The 22,135-nt window shown below is 39.5% G+C and overlaps 1 protein-coding gene across 2 annotated transcripts in view; it reads left to right on the top strand.

Annotated features, from left to right (window-relative positions):
• The first annotated feature begins 2,705 nt into the window (after positions 1–2,705).
• KANSL3 (KAT8 regulatory NSL complex subunit 3) overlaps positions 2,706–22,135 on the top strand; it is a 32,195-nt gene continuing 12,765 nt past the window's right edge. Inside the window, exons 1-16 of one of the 2 annotated variants that reach the window (XM_072402858.1) lie at positions 2,706–3,612; positions 3,773–3,943; positions 4,057–4,147; positions 4,277–4,462; positions 5,043–5,174; positions 5,269–5,385; positions 6,704–6,805; positions 7,610–7,681; positions 8,920–8,994; positions 10,587–10,744; positions 12,010–12,073; positions 15,146–15,346; positions 18,398–18,536; positions 18,776–18,853; positions 20,327–20,497; positions 21,978–22,059. In XM_072402858.1, the coding sequence (XP_072258959.1) occupies positions 3,371–3,612; positions 3,773–3,943; positions 4,057–4,147; positions 4,277–4,462; positions 5,043–5,174; positions 5,269–5,385; positions 6,704–6,805; positions 7,610–7,681; positions 8,920–8,994; positions 10,587–10,744; positions 12,010–12,073; positions 15,146–15,346; positions 18,398–18,536; positions 18,776–18,853; positions 20,327–20,497; positions 21,978–22,059 (2,081 nt within the window). In that variant the 5' untranslated portion in view covers positions 2,706–3,370. The remainder of the gene's footprint in view (positions 3,613–3,772; positions 3,944–4,056; positions 4,148–4,276; positions 4,463–5,042; positions 5,175–5,268; positions 5,386–6,703; positions 6,806–7,609; positions 7,682–8,919; positions 8,995–10,586; positions 10,745–12,009; positions 12,074–15,145; positions 15,347–18,397; positions 18,537–18,775; positions 18,854–20,326; positions 20,498–21,977; positions 22,060–22,135) is intronic. The other variant, XM_072402857.1, reaches the window with a different exon arrangement.

Here is a 22,135-nt window from a genome sequence, read left to right as displayed (position 1 = left end):
TGGAGCCAGTCCCCGTCCTAATACCTGGCACCTCGGTGTATGGAGCCAGTCCCCGTCCTAGTACAGGGTACCTTAGTATATGGAGCCAGTCCCCATCCTAATACATGGCACCTCGGTGTATGGAGCCAGTCTCCGTCCTTATACCTGGCACCTCGGTGTATGGAGCCAGTCCCCGTCCTAGTACAGGGTACCTCTGACGATGCTTCTATTCTATTCCATCTGTTCAAAAGAATAAAAATGTGAATGAGTGAATGAACACTGTTCAACCCAGAAATTATTTTAGGCCGGGTGGTAAGAAATTGTAAGTGGGTGGCGGCCCTTGTATTGTGACCCCACTCTTCAGTAACCATCCAAAAACAGCCGGGTGGTTTCTGAAAAGCGCCGAGTGGTGGTACTTTATATGTGTGTATATAATAAAGTACGGTGGCTCAAGGGTTAGCGCACTGCCCCTTTGCAGAGCTGGGTCCCAGGTTCAATTCCCAGCAAGGGCTCTATCTGCATGGAGTTTGCAGGTTCTCCCCGTGTCTGCGTGGGTTTCCTCCAGGCACTCCAGTTTTCTCCCACATCCCAAAAACATGCAGTTAGGTTAATTGGCTTCCCCCTAAAAAAAAAAAATGACCTTAGACTACAATAATGACATATGACTATTGTAGGGACATTAGATTGTGAGCTCCTTTGAGGGACAGCCAGTGACACGACTATAGACTTTGTACAGCGCTGCATAAAATGATGGCGCTATATAAATACTGTGTAACAACAATAATAATAATGTCTTGTTACATTTCCATTTTAGAATGGCAGTTCTATTGCACTTAAACTTTGGGATTATAGAGCTGCAATAAACATAGCTGCTTATAATTTTGGATTGAAAGGTTTCCCTTCCTGGTGTCTGTGCCTAGGCAAATCCTATGCTGTTAGGTGTATCCAACTCAACCGTATTATATTGATGGTGTTTGGTTGGGCAGAGGTCGGGATTATGTTCTTGGGATAAAAAAAAAAAAGCTGTTCCACAGAGACTGTGCAATAGATTAATAAAAAATCAAAGGCAAATGTAATTTTCAACACCAATCAAGAGTGCTGAAGTGCGCCACTATCCAGTGCAATACGATTCATAACGGATTGTTACATACCGGAGGATAAGAGTCTGGAGCTGATTTAATGCGCCTTTTCCCAGCAACATATTTCCATTTACAGTATTTATTCCTGCACAACCTGCTATTTTCAAATATGGTGGAAGATATGACTGACATGGGTGTGGGGGGGACTGTGCTAGGGTGAGCTAGAGTTTACCCAGACCTCCTTTTCCTTGCTCTTAGTAACTGAATAGAATAGCAGTGTTCACCCCCAGAATTTTTTATGCCAGGTGGGAAGAAGCTGTAGGTGGGTGGTGGCCTGTTTTGTGACCCAACTTTTCAGTAACCAGCAAAAACAGCCGGGTAGTTACTAAAAAGTGCTGGGTGGTGCACCCGGATAAAAGTGGCCGGGGAGATCACTGAACAGCAGTCTGGGAATATATAGCCGCTGCATACTTCTTTTCTTAAAGATTTAATTTAAAACGACAAGTTTGTAGTAGGGTAAATGTAAAATATTTATTACATATCATTTATTTTTCATGTTTACATTTTTATTTAATATTCAGTAAGTTCAGTAGCTCAAGATGAAACTTACACATGTAAGCTGGGGTAATGAGTCTTCTCTTACTGGGTGGTTTTGGCTTGGGCTTTAAGGAGATAAAGCGTGCATGAATTTCATTTACCCATAACGCTCTTGAAATTCAATGTTCTGCCTTTTTTCTGTTACAATAAAATACTTATCAACTATATCTGAATCTAAATGATCAGAAAATCATAGTTTCCCTTTCTTGCAGCTTCATGAGAATTCATTTAATCTTGGTAAGTGCAGGGGTTTTCTATTATTATTATTACACAGTATTTGTATAGCGCCATCATATTACGCAGCGCTGTACAGAGTCCATAGTTATGTGACTAGCTGTCCCTCAAGGGGTCTCACAATCTAATGTCCCTACCATAGTCATATATCATTAATACAGTTTAGGTCAATTTTAGGGGGAATTCCATTCACCTAACTACATGTTTTTGGACTCTGGGAGGAAACCCACATGGACACGGGGAGAACCTGCGAACACAGATAGTGCCCTGGCCAAGATTCCAACCTGGGACCCAGCGCTGCAAAGGCCAGAGTTCTAACCTCTGGGCCACCATGCTGCCCCAGCAATCAAAGCTTATCGGGCAGGTAGGAGCGATCAGCCAGGTAGGCGAGATTATTGCAGAGAGACATTGTCTGTCCCTTTCTGCAATAATGACCGGCGTGATTGTGGGTTTTTAACCCTCCTGGCATTCTAATTATGTTCGTATGTGTCAGAAGCATTACATTGTTTTGCGTGGAAATTTGTTGTTTAATATTTTAGGTGTAATTCTTAGGAATAACTCCCGAGTATGATACATTTTGAAACACAAATTATTAATTATAATATGATAAATAGTTATAAACAGTTTTGTAAAGAAAATAAACTTGTTTATAATGAAATTGTTTAAAATAAAAAAATGTTTAAATTAGTCCAAACAAGGGTACAATAATAGAATAAACATTTGGGTTTATTTTTTATACCTTTTTTACTGTGATCAATGTTTTAAAAGCAGATTACAACTTAATCTGCTTTTAAATTTCCTGCCCCACCAGGCCTCCGCGGCATATTGACGCTTCACGCATTACAGCGAGGATGAATCGAGGGGAGCAGGTAGTAGTTTTTTTCCTACCCCGAGTGTAGCTCGGGGTTACCGCTTTTGCCATGTAAAATTCACCCCGAGCCACACTCGGGAATACCGCCAAGGTTAATAAAGTTCCACTTTAAAATAACTCTTAAACTACATCCTAAACTTTTGATTCACTGACCCAGTAAAAAGGTACTGGTGAAATTTTGGAGACATTACCTTCACCTAATACCACCGACACTAATCCAATGCTCTCCCTGCCTTGCCTATGCTTTGGATATCTGTTTATTTGCTTTGTTCTGCTATCAAATCCCCTGAGGAAGTGGCTGTTGCCGTGAAACGCGTGAGGCGCAGATAAAATAAATTTGATAGTTTTTTTTTATTGGATTTGCATACATTTTGAGGTAAGGCGTGTATGTTGTATATGTTAACATTATGTTTTTATGTTTTAAGTACATGTTTGAAATAAAATTGAATTTTTATTCTTTTGATATGGGTATGCCAGTAATTTCCCACTTGGTTCCATTTATGGGAAGTAAGACTTATATTTTCCTCTTAGGCTATAGTTACCATTATGATTACATAATATAATTTATAAATATTCTCTCTTTACAGGTTTTGCTTATATTTTGGATCCCATGCCTGGGGTCTTTGGTGTAACCAAGATGTCACACAGGGCGAGTGAGCGAGATCTGCAGTCTTCAGCACGTCGGATGGGCAGTTCTCTCCTTTTCCAGTTATCCGTGCATGAACGAGAATTGGACTTGGTATTTCTTGATCACAGCTATGCAAAGCCATGGAGTGCCCACCCTGATGCCAGCAATGCCCGTCCCACCCGTACCCTTTTCATCACTCCTCGTAGACAGCAGGAAAGCACAATGTAAGTCTTAGATTCCTTGTAATGGTAAATACAATGTATTTGTAATTGAATGTGGATCCTATTTAAACTTAAAAAAGAAAGATTACATAAAAAATCTATGAAGACAATCTTGTCATTTTCTGCTGTGCCGAATTGTAATCATATCACTTCTCTTTTGCAGCGAGGGAGATGTTCCTATTGACGTGGAGACGGTCACTCCCGTTTCCATGCCATTGTATGATAACCAGAAGGCTCGGACTGTAATGAATGAGTGTGAAAGGCATGTCATCTTTGTGCGAACAGACACCGAAGCTCCTCCACCACCCGATGACTGGGAAGATCACCTTAATAGGTTTGTCTTTGCTGCTCCATCAAAAGCACATTTAGGAATTAACAAGCATATTACAAATTTTGTATTTAGTTCTCCTCCCTTTTTAATGTGCTTTTATTATTAATTCCCTTTAGGATTGGATGGAGTAACTCACAGAATAAGCTTTTTAACAAAGTCCTCAAAGCTTTACAAGCTGATCGTCTTGCTCGACTTGCTAATGATGGTGTAAGTAAATTGTTTTCTTTATTTCTTTTTTCACAACTTGTATAGCAATTTAGGCTTCAGCTGCAAAATCTGCAGTTCTATATAATAAATGTGTATCATGTGAGCAACCCTGGATTATTTCCCTTTTAGGCAACCAATGAGCCAGTGCTAAGAAGAATTGCTGTGGACAAGTGTGCCCGTCGAGTACGTCAAGCTCTGGCCTCCGTTGGATGGGACACCAAGCTGGTGCAGTGGCTGCATAGCACCCTAGTAGAAACACTCAGCCTGCCACTGCTTGCTGCATATCTGGATGCTCTGCAGACATTGAAAGGCAAGGTACTGTTTCATTTTGCATGGGTAATACTGTATAAATAATAACTGTTTACATTATGTGCTTTATAAGAAGATTTGGCTGTCTCTGTTTTGTTTTGTATACGTCTAAAATCTAAGGCTGGGTACACACGTGCAGTCTTTTGTCGTTGGAAAGAATTGTGAAAGATCCTTTCCAACGACAAAAGACTGAACAATGGATGAATGAGCTCTGTACATACAGCGCCGTTCTGCTCTATGGAGAGGAGACGGGGGAGAACAACAGAGAGGTACTCCACTGCTCTCTCTCCTCTTCACTTTCATAACGATCGTTCCTCGAATGTGAATCCGCCAGGGCGGACGAGCGCTGTACACATGCCAGATTCTCGTCTTATACTAGCCCTGAGGAGATTATCGGACTAGAATCATCTGACCTGTGTACAAGGCGCCTAAAGTGCCTCTCCATCGTTCCCCTCTTCTCCATAGAGCTGAATGGGGTCGTATGTACAGCGTGAAGGATCCTTTCCAATGACAAATATTGAGCTTGTGTACACAGCTTAACAGTAATATGTAGAGTTAAATGAATATCTTGCATCTCTTTTTTCAGATCCCGGCTCTTATTGATCGCATGCTTTTAGCCACGACTGTCAGGGCAGGAGGAGCCAGTGCAGAAGCATTATCATTACTACTGAAAAGACCATGGGATCCAGCAGTTGGAGTTCTGTCCCATAACAAGCCTGTAAATTTATATTCTTTTCATTCTTGCGTTTTTAAATATTTATTTTCACGTGAACCTTGTTTTATGAATCTTTTCATTTTTATCTTTCCCCCAGAGCAAACTCCCAGGTTCCCCTCTCATCCTCATCGCTCCTTCAGGGCCAACCAATTCAATATTTCCCACTTCACGACGACACCGCTTCTGGCAATCCCAGCTCTCTTGTTTAGCTAAGGTTGGTTTTAATGTTCTGATTGTTACATGGAAATGTATTTTTATTTATTTAGTATTAAGACTTTTAGGGGACAAAGGATGAATAAATGATTGTGTTGCACATTTGGGGAATTTATGATTTTGCTCACCAAGACAATGCTAAACAGGAGCAGTGAGAGTAATTGGAGCACTGATATATTCCAAGGATACTGCTGAAGTCATAAATTTGGGTAGGCTGGGTTTTCAGTGTGGCAAATTAAACCTAATCTAGACCATATCTTTATTACCTGCCTGTTTAGAGTGAAAATGTGTCTCATCTTTACTATAAATCTTTTACTTTACTATAAATCTGTTGCAGACCTTTCAAATCTGTCCCAAAGAAACTGTTGTACTGACTAGTGCGATGCAGATTGATAAGGGTCTAGCTGTGTCCCCAGTTTGCTTCATAATTGTTCAGTATTGTCTTATAACACTTAGCAAAGATTCATTATTTGTGTCCTTGATTGAAGTGTCAGCTAGTATATGGAAGTTGAACAGGGTTAGGTGATACTATACATGGGAACAAGTGCCAAGATAAAAAAAAATGGCTGGTTTCACAAGAAAAGCAGATTGCAGACGGTGTTTAAAATCCTGGTAAAGCTAAATGTATCTAAAAAGCATCAGTATTCTCCAGGTGATGCACCTCTTTTAGCTGGGCACACCACCTGGCACTTTTCAGTAACCACCTAAGTGTTTTTGGGTGGCTACTGTAAAGTGTGTGACAACACAGGGGGCTGCCCACCCACCTACAGCTCCTTAATTAATAATAATAATTTCTGGCTTGGACGCTGGGTGATTAGGAATGTTGAGGGTGCTAAGTCCTAGGCTAGACAGATTTTAACCCATGGAACCCCAACCTTTTTCTAAATGCCATTCTGTGTAGATCGAGGTGCAAGATGAAGTGTAGGATGTACATGAGGACCCCTCTCGATAATCGCAGTCATCACAATTTCATTACTAGCTAAAAGATAGATATTATAAACCAAATGTAACATTCAAGGAATTTTTGCTTTATTAGTCCCCACAAAGAGGGTTTTTCTGTAGCCAAAATCCTATGGTTTGGAATTCGTCTTTTCAAGGGATGATAAATAAATTATTTTTAAACCCGTAATATGATTAATCCTCAATGGTAAAATAAAAACCAATCCAAGTTGCGGGTGGAGGTGTGTTGAATGTAAAGGTAAAGTGGGTTGCAGCTTTTTTTGAGAATACCTTTAGAATCTACATATTTCCATAAATATCGACATTGCAAACTGAACAGATATACAGCATAAACCTGTGATATATTTTGTTTCTTTAAGGTCATTCCTGTTGGTTCCCAGCTTGCTAACAGCGGCAGTGGGGTGACTTCCTTACAGTGCCTAGAAAACATGATTGGTGGATTGCGCAGCAAAGTCGTTGAGGTAAAGTTATAAGAAATCCATGTCCTTGTCCCACATTGTGTAATACTTTTTTGTAACGTTACATCCTTACGTTTTCACACAGAATTCCAAAGTAACTTATCTTGCTGACATATACTGCAATGATTCTGTATATCCTTGTAGTTATTCTCAGTGTTACTTTGGCACCTTACTTCAAAATTTAAAGCCGAAGTAAACTTAAAAAAAAAAGACTCACGTTTACTTTCCCAGATTCTGTGATCCATCCGGAGCTTTCTTGGATCAGGTCCAGCTTCGTCTTGGAATCCTCCTTCGTCCCTGTGCAAAGCAAGGGCCAGGCGCAGCCATCTTCTCTATCCTTCTTCTTCCTAAGTCACCCAATCTCACACTGCACAGGCACAAGATTGGGTGGTGTCGCCTGTAGTAGATGGGGGGGGGGGGGGGATAGGAGGCCAGCGTGTGTGAGATCTGCATTTTTTTTCCCTGTTTTTGGATGGTTACTGAAGAGTTGGGTTACAATACAGGGGCCGCCACCCACCTACAGCTTCCTCCCACCCAGCTTAAAAAATCTGGGGAGAACACTGCAGGGTATGGAGTGTGACCATCTACCAGGTTCTGCGTGAACTATTCTCCGTATGCAATATTTTGGGTTGCTCAAGCAACCTCCGCAATATAAGTATCAACATCCAAAATTGCACCAGCTTTCCACCTATATGTAAACCATTTCACTAAGTTCTCTTGGGACTTTTTCTGTCTTTGTCTCCTTCTTTTCAGAGAATGTTTCCTTAAAGGATATCATAAATAATTATTGTCTTTTTCTCCTCTTAGGTTCACAATCATTTCCCTCACAAGCCCGTCATTCTGCTGGGATGGAACACGGGGGCATTAGTAGCATGTCATGTGAGTATTGACTACATGAGTAATGGTTTTACTACACCACTATTTTAGAATGCAATGTGCATATAAAATCATTTATCTGTTCACGATCAAAGGCACTTCGTAATCATGATCGCTTTTCTGTGTAAATTGTGATCGCTTTTCTGTGTAAAATATTCTCATTAACTATTTTCTACAGTTATTATTATTTTACAGCTGTTTTTTATTTACTAATCAAAGTAAATAAAGTACATTAATGTGTTCTGATTGGTTAAAGTGCACACATAAAACCTAGCTGGCACTCTCAATCCCTCTCCGAACTCCAGCTTGACTTCCAAATGAAGAAATCAGCAAATAAGAGTATGCCATGTACCTAGTAACCATCTGATATATACCCTAATTACCTCTAATAATAGGCTTCAATAAAGATTTACTAACACATCTGATCTTGACGACCAGTCAAGGTGCAATGTAACCATCTGATATATACCCTAATTACCTCTAATAATAGGCTTCAATAAAGATTTACTAACACATCTGATCTTGACGACCAGTCAAGGTGCAATTTATTGGTAACAATCAGTTGAAAATACCTTTTACTTCTAATTGACTTATGGATTGTTTCTTTTATCGGATTAGAAATGAGTCTGGAAAAAAAATGTGCCAGACCTTACAACTTGTGTTTTTTAAAAAAACAGACCTAGTCTAGATAGAACAGACAGTCTCCTGCCAGCTCCAGAGAAGGTTTAATTTTAGCTGAAAAAAAAATGGTCACTCTGCATAGGTCCAACAAACATCTCCGCTGAAATAACGCAACCTAATTCAGCAGGGATCAGTAGCATGGTGGCTCAGTGGTTAACACTCTGGCCTTTGTAGCGCTGGGTCCCAGGTTTGAATCTTGACCAGGAGGCTATCTGCATGGAGTTTTCAAGTTCCCCCCATGTTTGTGTGGGATTCCTTGGTTTCACATTCCAAAAACACGCAGTCAGGTTAATTGGCTTCCCCTCAAAATTGACCCTAGACTGTATTAAAGACGTATGTCATTAGATGAGGGACAGCTAGTGACATGACTGTACAGCGCTGCAAAATATGTTGGCGCTATATAAATACTGTGTAATAATATTAATACCATAAACTACCATTTGTTTTTTGTTCTCTTGGCTTCTTGTTCTTTGATTAGGCTCATTTTTATTTGAATAAATATAATTGAATAAATATAATTTAATTGATTAAATATACAAACTGTTTATTTTTTTGCCCAGGTGTCTTTAATGGAATATGTAACAGCCGTGGTGTGCCTGGGGTTTCCTTTGCTGACCATAGATGGACCTAGAGGGGTAAGTGCCTAACACCAAAAATAAATGTTTAGTAGGTGTTTTTTTTACTATAAAGCTGAAATCCAGGAAGACACAAATGAATGAATCTCTGTATTTACTGATATACCTTAAAATTATTATTTTAAAAGATAGCAGAACCAATGAGATTTATAAAGGATCATCCCATGTGTTCATCATTTTTTTTTAACTTTACCTTTTGCTTTAGTTACAGCCTTGAGTCTGTTGGGATATTTTTTACTAACTTTGCAAATCTAGATTGTTCAAAATTTGGCCACAGAACTGTTTAGGCTCACATTGTATGGTGACCATTGGTGGACTGCAATCCTCAAGTCATTCCACTTACAAAATGGGGTTTAAATCTGAGTTCTAAATAGGCTACACAGAGACATTCATTGTTTTATTCTCCAACCACTGTGTGGTTTTTTGCTGTGAGCTCCAGCTCATTGTCGTATTACATGGTCAACCTTCTTCCCACTAACGACTTTCTGGTAGAGGGCAGCAGGTTTTCTTCAAGAATTTAATAGTATTTTGCCCCATCCATTTTAAATTCTATCCTGACAAGTGCCCTGGTCCCTACCGCAAAGAAATCATTCTCCCCCAAAACAGGATCCAACCACCTCCATGCTTTCATGTAGGTATGGTGGTGTTTGGATCATAAACTGTATTGGTTTCCGACAGATTTACAGTTTGGTGTTGAGTCGAAATAGTTGAGCTCTCATCCGATCGTAACATATTTTCCCTCTTGGCCTTAAATATTCGAGGTGGCAAGCTCAGTCAAGATCCTTTTTTTTTGCAACCCTCCCATGCAAGCCACATTTGTGGAGCACTTGATGATGTTGTCATATACACCGATTGACCTCTCTTTGCCATAAATTTCTATAACTTCTTCATAGTTGCCTTTTGGTAGCCTCTCTAACCAACCGGCTCCTCACCCCATCCAGTTTAAAGGGACAGCCTGATCCAGGGAGGGTCTTAGTGGTACTATAAGCTCCCCACTTCTTAATAATAGACATTGTGCTCCTAGGGATTCATAAAGCATTTACATTTTTGTTGTATCCGTCTCCTGACTGTTACATATTTATTCCTCAGATCTTAAAAATGCCTTACCACTCATAGGTAATGGCTTTTATTTACATAATGCTCCAGCAATAGCTTTTTAGATACTATACTAATTAAAATGATTACAGTTGATCACATTGTTGAAGCCAGTTACATGGCTTGATGTGCACTGGAGAACTTTGGGTGCGATCCTTTTATCCATTTCTGCAATGGTGTTTTTTATTTTTTCTGAACTGTTTCTATTCTTTCTTTTTCGCTTGGGTGTTATAGGATGATTTGAGTAGATATAGCTGGAAAAATATTTTGTGTGTGTCCTCATTTTAGTCTGCAATCACAAAGTAAATGCCATTTTTTTAAATGTTAAAGATGAGGCTGCTTTGTCTAAATAGATAACAGTTGTGTCTAGCTTTACACTTGTTGATGCTTTAAAAGCCTTAACGTTTCGTCAATGTAAAAAGCACAAGCATGTTTATTACTGACTTTGTCATTTTTATGTAGTAGAGTCCTTTATATTTTATTACTTATTTCCTCAGGATGTTGATGACCCTCTCATTGACATGAAGACCCCAGTACTTTTTGTGATTGGTCAGAATTCTCTTCAGTGTCATCCAGAGGCAATGGAAGATTTTCGAGAGAAGCTGAGAGCTGATAACAGTCTTGTTATTGTTGGAGGAGCTGATGATAATCTTCGGTAAATATCAAGATGACGTCTAACCTGTCTCCATTCTTGCCATACAGTCATTTTCAGTGATGTTCTTCCATCTAGAAAGCTAGATGTTGACCTTTGCTATTTTAGCATGGTGCCATTCTTTTATTATTTCTAAATTTTCCTTGATAGCAGCAGTTTGTAAAAATATTTTTGCTACGTATATGTATATTGCCCAGAGATCATGGTTAATCTTAAAATGTAAATAGGAAGCACAGACTGTCTACTCACTACAGTTTTTAAAGCAGAACTTAGCCCTGCTATACTCCCTGTCCCCATTCAATCACAGGGCACCTCCATCTTCTTCCTTCTCCTCCTGGAGACGATCATAGGTCATCTTGATTGGCCTGGCTGATGTAAAGTGCGGGAGTTCATTCATTCCTGGCACGCACAGAGGAAGCCGCGATTGTCAGGTATTCTGGTAACCATCGCTGCTCAACTGCTAAACTCTACGGAAACTCAATTTTTTTGGCAAATACCTGGAGGAATCAAGCAGGTAGGGAGGATTATTGCAGAAGGGACATCGAAACATCACAACCTACCTGATCATAAATTTTTAAAAGTAGAACTTTTATTTACGTATAATCCAAGCATGGTGGCTGTGTTCATTACTACCGTTTTGTAGATGGTCTCACCCCTTTATAAACCCTCCCAGTTCCTGCAGGTTCCCTTCCTTGTTCACATTCATAAAACCTAACGTAAAAGATTCTCACACTCACCCAAAAGTGTATACGATTGGCAAGCGGGAAAGCAACACAAAAAAAAACTGAAATTGGGAGTGTCTGATATATGCAATTGGAGAGACTTAAGAATAGGAAAATAACATTTAGTGCTTTAATGCAAACTGTATTTGTTTTTGTTAAGGTCAATATGTAGAATATTCCTATTTACCATTTACAGCCAGCAGATGGTGCTCTGTTTACTTCTGATTAAGCAGTATGTTAGTTTTACACTTTAGTTTTGCACAGTATGTTTAGTTTTTACACTTAGTTTGATTTGCAATGGGTCAGAGAGAGACACTTTACTTCCTGCTGTAAGTGCCCAGTATGGATTTTTAACTGAAAGGAAACATTAGTGAGGAGGCTTTGCTGAACCTGTGGTAGAAAGTTGTAGAAATATTAGGTAGTTTATGAAATGACTTATACTTATTCAATGGGGACTGTCAGAATGATATATAGCAGGGCTACTGAATAAACACATTTGTGCCATAAATTATGTTGCTTTACATACTTTTAATCATTTCCTTCTAGGATAAGCAAGATGAAGAAAAAAACAGAAAGTCTAACCCAGAGTATGGTGGATAGGTGTATTCAGGTAAGATGAACCTATTAATCCTGTATGTAGTATTTGCATGTTTCTGATTTACCACCATGCAGCTCAAAATGCAATTTGATATTGTGCAAATTTTTGTAGTGGATAATTTATTCTTGATTCTCAGTGTTTGTGTTTTTATGTACCATAAGATGTACATTGGGTAGAGGGGAACATATAAAGCTAGATTTTCAGGTTCCATAACTGAAATTATCATCGAACTTTCAACAGTAATACAAATTGGAGAAAGAAACAGTTTGTTGCTAATATCATGTGAATTTAGTTTGTATACTTGTTTACATGATGTGTGTTCAAGAAAGAGACATAGTTATGGTAAGTAGAGAAGTATGAACCAAATTGAGTAGAGGGGAATTTCTTGGTAACTCTTGTATTAAAAGAGGAATAGACTGCAGAGATGGAGACATAATCCTGCCCCTGTACAAAGCATTGGTCAGACCACATCTGGATTATGCAGTCCAGTTTTGGCCACCAGTTTACATAAAGGACATTGTGGAAATGGGGGGAGTGCAGAGAAGGGCAACTAAACTAATAAAAGAAATGGAGGAGCTTAGCTATGAGGAGAGATTAGCTGAACTGAATCTATTCTCCCTTGAGAAGAGACGTATAAGGGGGGATATGATCACCCTGTAAAAATATATAAACGGTCCATATAGAGAACTCTATTCACTTTAGGATCTTTACGAATACAAGGGGGCGCTCTTTGCGTCTGGAGGAAAAGATGTTTAAGCTCCAGATAAAGAAGGGATTCTTCACTGTAAGGTCTGTGAAAATGTGTAATCGGCTCCCTCAGGAAGTAGTTTCAGCAACTACTATAGATTGCATTAAGAAAAAGCTGGATGATTTCTACAAGCACAGAATTTAACTGGGGATAAAAGTGTTAAAGTAAGGATAACAAAGACTACTGATCCAGGGAACATCCATGATTGCCTCATGGGATCAGAAAGGAATTTTTTCCCCCGCTGGAGTAAATTGAACCAGGGGTTTACGTTGTTTAACCCAGAATATTTTTTCAAGATGGATAGTAAGAAATTGTAGGCGGGTGGCAGGGTGGGTATTGTGACCCAAAAACGGCCGGGTGGTCACTGAAAAGTGCCGGGTGTTGCACCCAGCTAAAAGGGTCTGGGCAGAACACTGGGTTTATAAGGGTTTTTTTTGCCTTCCTCTGGATCAACTTTATCCATAAGGTTTTTTATATGGGATATGTTTATTTCCTTAGTGGTTGAACTTGATGGACTTGTGTCCTTTTTCAACCTGACTTATTATGTAAGTGAATAGAGAAAATGGTGTTTAACTAAGCATCCGTTTCATGGTAAGTTACTCAAGATACATTAATGGCGTTGTATTCACAGGGATCCATACTTTGACCTGGATAGAAAGGTCTGTTCCTTCATCACACTGATCTCTGTTGACTTAATCAAGATAATTTATTTTTGTAAAGTTGCCACGCTGCCTTCCACATAAGAAGTCTCTTGCTCTGAGGAAGCCATTAATAATCCACCACTCAAACTTGGCCTTATCACATCTAGGAAAGCCCTGAATTATTCCATAGAGAATAAAAATGGGCATGTGGGGAATGAAGTCTGTGGTTCCATTTCTGGCCACCCAAAACTGAGAGGGAAAAAGATAATGAAGGGCAGAAAAGGGATCCACATTACCTTTTCATTTGGGGCAGAGAAACATGATCAATCCTCCGGGTTGGTCCATTGTGACCTTGGGTCATGCATTGAATATTATTATTACACAGTATTTTTATAGCACCTACATATTATTAGCTGTCCCTCAAAGGAGCTCACAATCTAATGTCCCTACCGTAGTCATATGTCCTTAATACAGTCTAAGGTCAATTTTGGGGGAAGCCAATTAACCTAACTGCATGTTTTTGGAATGTGGGAGGAAACTCAGGGAGAACCTGCAAACTCCATCCAGATAGTGTTCTGGCCAGAGTGCTAACCACTGAGCTGTATAGTGAGCTAAAGAGGGAACCTGGGTCGCACTATGGAGGAAGTATTTGGATTCCAAGGCCTCTCAGTGTATATAAGGTCACGCTAATAATTCTATGCCTCCTATTATCCCAGGTGAACCAAAGAAGTTAGTTTTGAATATTTTGTAAAAACCAATTTAGGCTATAGGCAAGGTTCTAAAAAGATGGAGCAGTCTTGAAAGACTATTTTTTTTTATGGTCGCTATCCTTCCTAGCCAGGAAAGTGGGAAGAAAGAACAATTGTTAAGGTGTCCCATGATAGCTCAAGGGGGGAGGTATAGGTATAGCTATAGTTAAGTATCAGGGTGAAGTGAATTCCCAAATTAGGGATGAACTTGATCCCTATTTAGAATCATAATTGCTTTGAAGAAGGGAATTGTGTTTTTTTTCATGTAGGCTAACTGTATGGCCAGAGGGGTTTTATTGCTATGTTTTTCTGAAAACGGTAATGAACCAATAAAACAAAACACACAACATAGTTAGGCATCACTGCAAACTAAAACTTAAATAAAAATATAACCATGGAACCCCACCACACAAGTCTAAAATCAGTGTTCCATACCGTTCTTGTTTGTCTTGGAAATCCCCTTCAACCTGAAAGGACCTGGATTCCATCTTCAGTGATTATATCAGCAGCTATGTTATTGGAATACACGGTTCATCTGGAGGGACAGAAGGTCTCTTTGGAGGAACAGTCTTCCTGTACCAGAGACAATGTATTTATACTTGTCAAGTATCCAGCATAAACATAACTGGTGCCAGATGTTTGGATGGGCCTCTTCATTTTGCGGTGTCATTTGTTGCTGCATTTATAATTTAAATTTCATTAGGCTACATTTAGACCTTTAATTATTAAAGTTTTCATAGTGCTAATACTAATAAACCTGAAAGCCAAAACTATGTTGAGGGCTTTTTTTTCTTCCTCCTGGATTTCTGCAAACACTCTAAGAAAACATTTTGTTTATTTTACTGTTATGAATGTAACTACTTTAGATTGCTTTTTATCAGGGTTGCAATAACTTATTATATGATATTTATCAATTTATTATTATATTTATTTTCTCTCACTGTAGGATGAGATTGCTGACTTTCTCACCGGGGTCTTAAATCGAGCTGAGGGTCATTCCGGTTCAGATCCTCGTGATCTTGATGCTGAGAAAAAGAAAAAGTCCAGAGATTTCCTGAGGAGAGATTTGGCTTTAGATTTGCCGGAGCGCAGCAGCCGACCAGCGTCACCCGGTGCTCGCTTTCCTGCCTCCCCCTCTGGTTCTGAGGTAAGGATAGAATAAGGTAACATCCAAACATACCTTCCAGTGCTGTGGAGTCGGTACAAAAACCCTCCGACTCCTTATTTTTTGGTATCGCCGCCTCCACTCCAACCCCTCTAATTTAAATATGCTGATGTATGCTAATATTCCATGTTCATTGAGAACACAACATACACAGCATTTCATCAGTGCTAGCCATTGTAAAGCTATATGAAGACTGGGTCTGCTTTTGGGAACAAGAACTCCTGGTTATGAAGCTGACACTCTACCCTATTTGACCAGCCTGTAATTGCCAGCATGTACACCAGTAAAGTTTATGCCTAAACTAAAAACATAACAATGAAAACATGCTTTTTTGGTTTTTATCAAGAGGCTATACATTTTAAAGTACCTGCAGATATGAAGATCAGGGACAACTTTACTTGTTCCAAACTATACATCATTTCCAACTACATCATTTGCTTTAAAACCATCAATTAAACTACATAAACCCCCAAATAATAGTAAAACCTAAAATAGCATAAATGTTAATGAAACTTTGCATAATGAGTGCAGACCGGTGTGTTAAGCCGGCATGGGGTGATAAACAACAACTCTGTTTTCTCACAACACTCTGGCTCTGATTTATTAAAGCTTTCCAAGGCTGGAGAGGATACACTTTCATCAGTGAAGCTGGGTGTTCCGGCAAACCTGGAATGGATTTTTTCAAAGAAATTTGCTAGCAAATGTTTCGAATCCTGCACTGGATCCATACCAGGTTTGCTGGATCACCCAGGTTCGCTGATGAAATGCTAATAAATCAGGCCCAATGTTGCTTCAGATCATTTAGCAAATGACTTTTAAGAAATTCATTCCGGGTTTGCTGGATCACCCAGCTTCACTGATGAAAGTGTTTCATCGCCAGCCTTGGATAGCTTTAATAAATCAGAGCCAGAGTGTTGTGAGAAAACAGAGTTGTTGTTTATACCGGCCTGCACTCATCAATTTAATAAATCAGGCTCCATGTGTGCAGGGAACATATATATGTAGAATTTATTCTTACTGTATAACCCTGATACAATCCCAGTCTAATATAATCCAGATTACAAAGATGTATAAATGGAGGGCTGCAGAATATCTCAGCTTCATACTAGTGACAACTCCGCAATGGGCTCAATTATAACTGCAGTGACATTTTATCATTACTGTTATCTGCGAAATAGGACATTTTTACATATTCTAAATTTCACAACAATTTACACTTAAAAGAATTTGGTAGCGTGTCCAGACATTTGTTTTGCCTGTGCGCTCCCTATGTATTGTCACTTGCATGTGATCTGAACTGGAGAAGGGCAGAGAGGTGGTGCCTGTTACCTGAGGGTACAAAACCCCCTATAAATGATGCATGTGCAGTAATGTGTTTCTACACGTCCATATACTCGTTTTTGTTCATTTTATATGTGCATTTATTTTTTGTGAAATAATACAATATATTTTAGGATTGTGGAGTGAGTGAGTTTAGCTAAGGGTATTTAACATTTGCTATTTGTTCATTTGTCAAAGGATATTAGGCTACAGACTCTGTGTCAAGCTCTTTGCTGTTAGGATTCCTCCTGCATCCCTACCTCAGACATTAAAGTTGGTTTCGGTGACATTGGCAGCAGGCAAATTCAAATATACATATCGTTGAGCTATTGATGTGATAGCTTTGGCTGTCCCCCTTGTCCTAACTAACTGAAATGCATTTCCAGTATCTCTACATTGGACGCATCACTATAGTAGTGACAGAGAGCACAGACATTTGCATTGGTACAGTGGCAGTGAACCCTAAGGCCACATACACACATTGTATTTTTGTAACTGGAAATAATCTTTCATGATTGTTTCCAGTGACAGATTGTGTTAGGTGAAAAAATGAGCAATGTACACACAGTACCCGTTCTGTTCTATGGTGGGGGGAGGACGAGCAAGTGGCACCTTGCTGTGCTCTCCTCTGTTGACATGCACAGCCATCAATAATTGATGTTTCAATAACTGGCGGATTGATGAACAACATCAGGTGACTGCTGCACATGTCAGGTTTTCCCCCAACGTGGCAGAGATGATGAGAGGGTTGGTGTGCAGTTGTGTGGGGAGAAGGAGGGCTGAGGGCTGGTTAGCTGCAGTGGTGAGAACATAGGGGGTTTTTCATGGCACAGTGGAAAATTTTAGTAATGATAGTGCCCGGTGTAGTGATGATGAGAGGGTGGTTGCAAGAACTCGTGATGCAGTCTTTCATACCAACAGTAGAGGCGAAAGGGGCACCTACCGTGTTTCCCCGATGATAAGGCAGGGCCATCAAATAAGACAGCCCCCCCTTTTTAGAGAAAAATGTAAAATAAGGCCCCCCCCCGCAAATAAGCCACCCACCGATACCTGCGCTTACCCGAATCGGGTGGTACGGTGGGTGACTCCGTGTGGTTCCTCCGTCTGCCTCCATGGCTGCGTGCCGCGCCTCGTCATGAAGAGGAAGTGACAGGACTGCAGTGCGCGCACGTGACTCCGCCCAAGCAAACACAGGCAGCTTCCCTCATCCCTCCCTAACGGAGACTGCAGGAGTTTGTTCACGGCCAGAACATCCAAAAGTGAGACACAGACAGGTTTCTTTTGCTGTGAGCAATACCACTTACTGTATATAAGCTTTAGAATGGGACATTAAATGGTACAGTATATTATTGATTACAGTAGAAGGGGACAATGAATGGGTCAGATTAATCAGAAGGGGACAATGATTGGCACAGATTGATCAGAAGTGGACATGAATGGCACATGATTGATCAGAAGTGGACATGAATGGCACATGAACAATAACTGTGTACTGTAGTCTTCTTCATGGGTAAATAAGGCATCCCCCTGAAAATAAGCCCTAGAGCATATTTTGGCCTTCCAAAAAAAATAAGACAGTGTCTTATCATCGGGGAAACAGGGTATATTAGAAAATACTTCATTTAGCAATGTTATAAAATGTTAATTAAAGCACAGTTTTTCTTGTTATGCTGGATAATATAAGTATTTATATTTACTTCAATTTTCTTTAAGGATATGTCAAGCAGTCCTACGTCCAGTCCCAAGACTAAGCTAACGGCTATTTCCACACCTCATAAACCAGGGCAAACAACTATGCCACTGAAGACCACAATACAAAGACCAGGAACTACTGTAAATCCAAAAACCCAAGGTATGAAAAAACCAAGGGGTCTTTCTGTTTGCGTTTTGTGTCATGTGTCTGGATTTCAGTAATTCTTTGCTGGGCGGATGCTCTTGATGCTTCCTAAAGGAAATCCATGATTTTTCCACACTGTTTGGCAGACCGTTTCCATTAGAGAGAGTGATCTGTTTTAGGATCACATGAAAAGTTAATTACATGTTTTACCTTTTTTTCTGCTCCCTTCATGTATTGTGCATTTTGTCTTACAGCCCAGTTTGCAGCTTTCCTGAAACAAAACATGCTGGTGAGGAAGTCTCTCCCTGCGGGTTCTCCCTCTTGTGTATTCGGTGAGTCTTCTCTTCTGGATGTTGGCCAAAGTGAAAGGAATGTGTCCGCACTTTGCACAACACAAAAAAAGATTACAAAGGTCATTGTGTAATTAAGGATGAAAACAATGGGGGACATTTGTCAATATTTTGTTGCATGGAAAAGCGAAACAGAAGCGTGGATCTGTCCCGGCCGATCCATGAGTGATGAACAACGAACAATTGCAATGGAATTGAAGGGCAGAGAGCGCAGCTGAATGCCGCTCCATTGTTCTTCCCTTCCCCCCGAATTTGCACTGGTGCTCATTGGCAGCACTAACATTTGCATTAGTGCTCATTGCAAAACTCACTCTGAATTGCTAACTGTGAAAATTTAATTTTGCATTGGTTCCTTATAGAAAAAAAATGTTTACATTTCCTTTTGTGTAAAAACAAAGACGAGTACAGTTCTTCTTTCAGTAGTGTGTACAGGGCTTATGATGGGGCTGTATAGCGTATATAGGGTCAGGAGATGAACAAAATGTATTTTAAGGTAAGGTAAGACTCTGAAATTGAGCAGATGGCCTTCCAAATTTAGCATCTCCCTGGCCTTCCCTCTCCAAACACATCCTTTGCAGAGTTTCAATAAGTCAGCATCCCTCACTCCCCTTTATGATACACCTCCTTTGTCCTTTAACAAAAAGCTGGAGTTCAGCTGTAGTAAATTACTGCATGAATGAAATTACACCTTTGGGTGGATATAAATTCACTTCAGTATGGGAACCCCGGATGAGAGAATGCAGCTATTGGGTCACCATGTTTGCTGGCTCTATTCCAAACCTAAAGGTTTTAAATAGGCATCATTTCTAATTGTTTCAATATCAATGAAATGGCACAGAGTGCATCTGATCTGTAGATAGGGCTAAGCTGGAGAACTTTTTCTTGCTTTATTCAGATGAGAAAGATCAGCTTGTAGGCCACAAATGAGGAAGTGCAAGCTCTTTTTTTTTTTTTTACTGCATAAAATCACACACACAAACAGTAATAACTATTTATACTAACACTAAACAAAAATCTTTATGCTGTGACTAGTGAGTTGGCTTTCAGAGGTCACCTGCAGCCCTATCGTTAACAGGAATGGCCTCACATAAAAACCTATACAAGTGACTTACTTCTCTGGGATTCCAAAAGTTAACCGTGAGACTTCATTTAAAGTCCTCCCTACAAATAGTAAAAAAAAAAAAACAGAATGGGCCTGATTTATTAAAGCTCTCCAATACACTTTCATCAGTGAAGCTGGGTGAAGCACCAAACCTGGAATAGATCTTGTCCAGGACTGAAAACATTGCTAACAAATAGCAAATGACTTTGAAGAAATCTATTCCAGTTTGACTGGATCACTCAACTCCGCTGATGAAAGTGTATCCTTTCTAGCTTTATTAAACAAGACCCAATGTCTTTCTTTGTGTTCTTTTATTTGTTAAGCAATGTGTCTATTTGATTTTGTGTGTCTAGTCCCAGTATCTTCAGAAACAGAAGAAAAGGATGACAACAGGGTGCAGCTGAAGAGGCCTCCCAGCCCTGCAAACAGCTCTGGACTGAAACCTTCGAAACGTCCAAAAATCAAAGTGACCATTGTCTCCCATGGTGATGGTGCAGGAGGAGGCACCTCTAGCACACAGGAAGGTCTGTGATTATGACTAATATTCTGTCTGCTGTGAACGTGCTTCTCTCTTAACTCTTTTGCAGCCTCAGACACCTGTTTCCTAGTAGAAGAGGTACAGGAAATGAGGATTCTTATCTAACCGACTGAACTGCTTTCCTGACACTGACCTCTGCATTGTTTCAAGAGCTTCTTTTGCTTTTATCATCAACCTAAGGTTTTCTCTATAACATAGTTTTACCAGAGAACACACGCCATAGTATTCATCGCAACCTGAGTGACTTTTGCAGAAGTGTTTTGTATCAGTAAGATGAATAGCAGGAAGCACAACTCCCCCAGTTCACAATCCCTCTAATTACATATCTAATTATTTGAGGACAGCTCTAAGCAGTACTATCCAGCTCAGCTCTCATGAGGGCTATAAAACTGCTTTTATGATGGCCAGTGTACAGATAACAATGAAAGTGTATTTCACAACCAAAGTTTCTGCATTTTCCCCACAATTCTAGCTCAGCATGTGAACCGCAACAAACAAGCCCTGGGCACACCATAGCAAAAATATTGTATCCTGGTATGAGGTTACTAGCTGTCCTGATAAGTTAACATGCCTTTGTATAAAAGGGTATAGGAATGCAAAAATAAAAAAGGCATCCAGAAAAATATACTTTTTAATATAAAATATGCTTTGGTATATATTTAAAAAAAACATGAAACTTGAGTGTAACTTTATCCCAAAGGGTCAATAGCCATATATTAGTTTGAAGGTTGTATATATAACTTTCTTTATAAAAAAAACACCATCTAATATTGAATAGGGACAAAAATCAAAGTCTCATATATTTTGCCTCCATGCAATCCATGCTCCTTTATTATGACTCTTTGGGCCATATCTCCAGTTTTCTCATTTTCCGTTCTTGTATCCCTATTAGTATCAAGATATGGCATCATTTTATTTATTCTAAGGTCATCTTTTGAAACTTTTTTAGAATGTCTTGCATATATTTTTCTTCACTTTTATATGCACAATTTGCAATTACAGGGGTTGGGTTAAACTGTTTAATGCTCCCAGGTGTATTTATAGATGTCAGTTTTTATACATGTTTTTATTGCTTTGAGGGTTTATATGAAGTTTTAGCTGGAGTTGGGTTTTATACTATTGTGTTTCTGAAGTGTAAAAAACACATCTCTGAATTAGTAAGTTAACAAAGTGGGCCTTGAATTAAAAATGTGAGGTCTATGTAGACTGGGTGGACCTCCCCTCCTTTATTAAATCCCCTTTTCTGAGTAGAACATACCTGAAACATTAGAAGTTAGATAGGGGGAAGGTAAGTACAATTCTAACAATTACATTTGGAGGGATGTTTTTCACCTGTGGGGAGGAAAGGTCTTAGTGGAAGGTCTGCTTTTAAGTGATTATATTTAGAGACAACAAATATAGAGAGACTTGATAACATCATGTACACTGGTTAAAAGTTAATTTTTTTTTTGTTTCGTTTTCAATAGTCTCAAAATCTTCGTCCTCACCTGTGATTGGCCAGCCCTCAGTGGGTACAAAGGAGATCGCCAGTCTGCTTACTGCACCCAAGTATGTTTGTGTGTGTGTCTACTTTATTTGACTGTCTTCAATGTTGTTATTCATTAGTAAAGGTTGAGAAGAGTAA

The sequence above is a fragment of the Pyxicephalus adspersus genome, chromosome 2, assembly GCF_032062135.1.
Source record: "Pyxicephalus adspersus chromosome 2, UCB_Pads_2.0, whole genome shotgun sequence".
Taxonomy (NCBI): domain Eukaryota; kingdom Metazoa; phylum Chordata; class Amphibia; order Anura; family Pyxicephalidae; genus Pyxicephalus; species Pyxicephalus adspersus.
The sequence above is the reverse complement of the archived record's forward strand: the minus strand, read 5'-3'. Positions and strand labels throughout refer to the sequence as shown.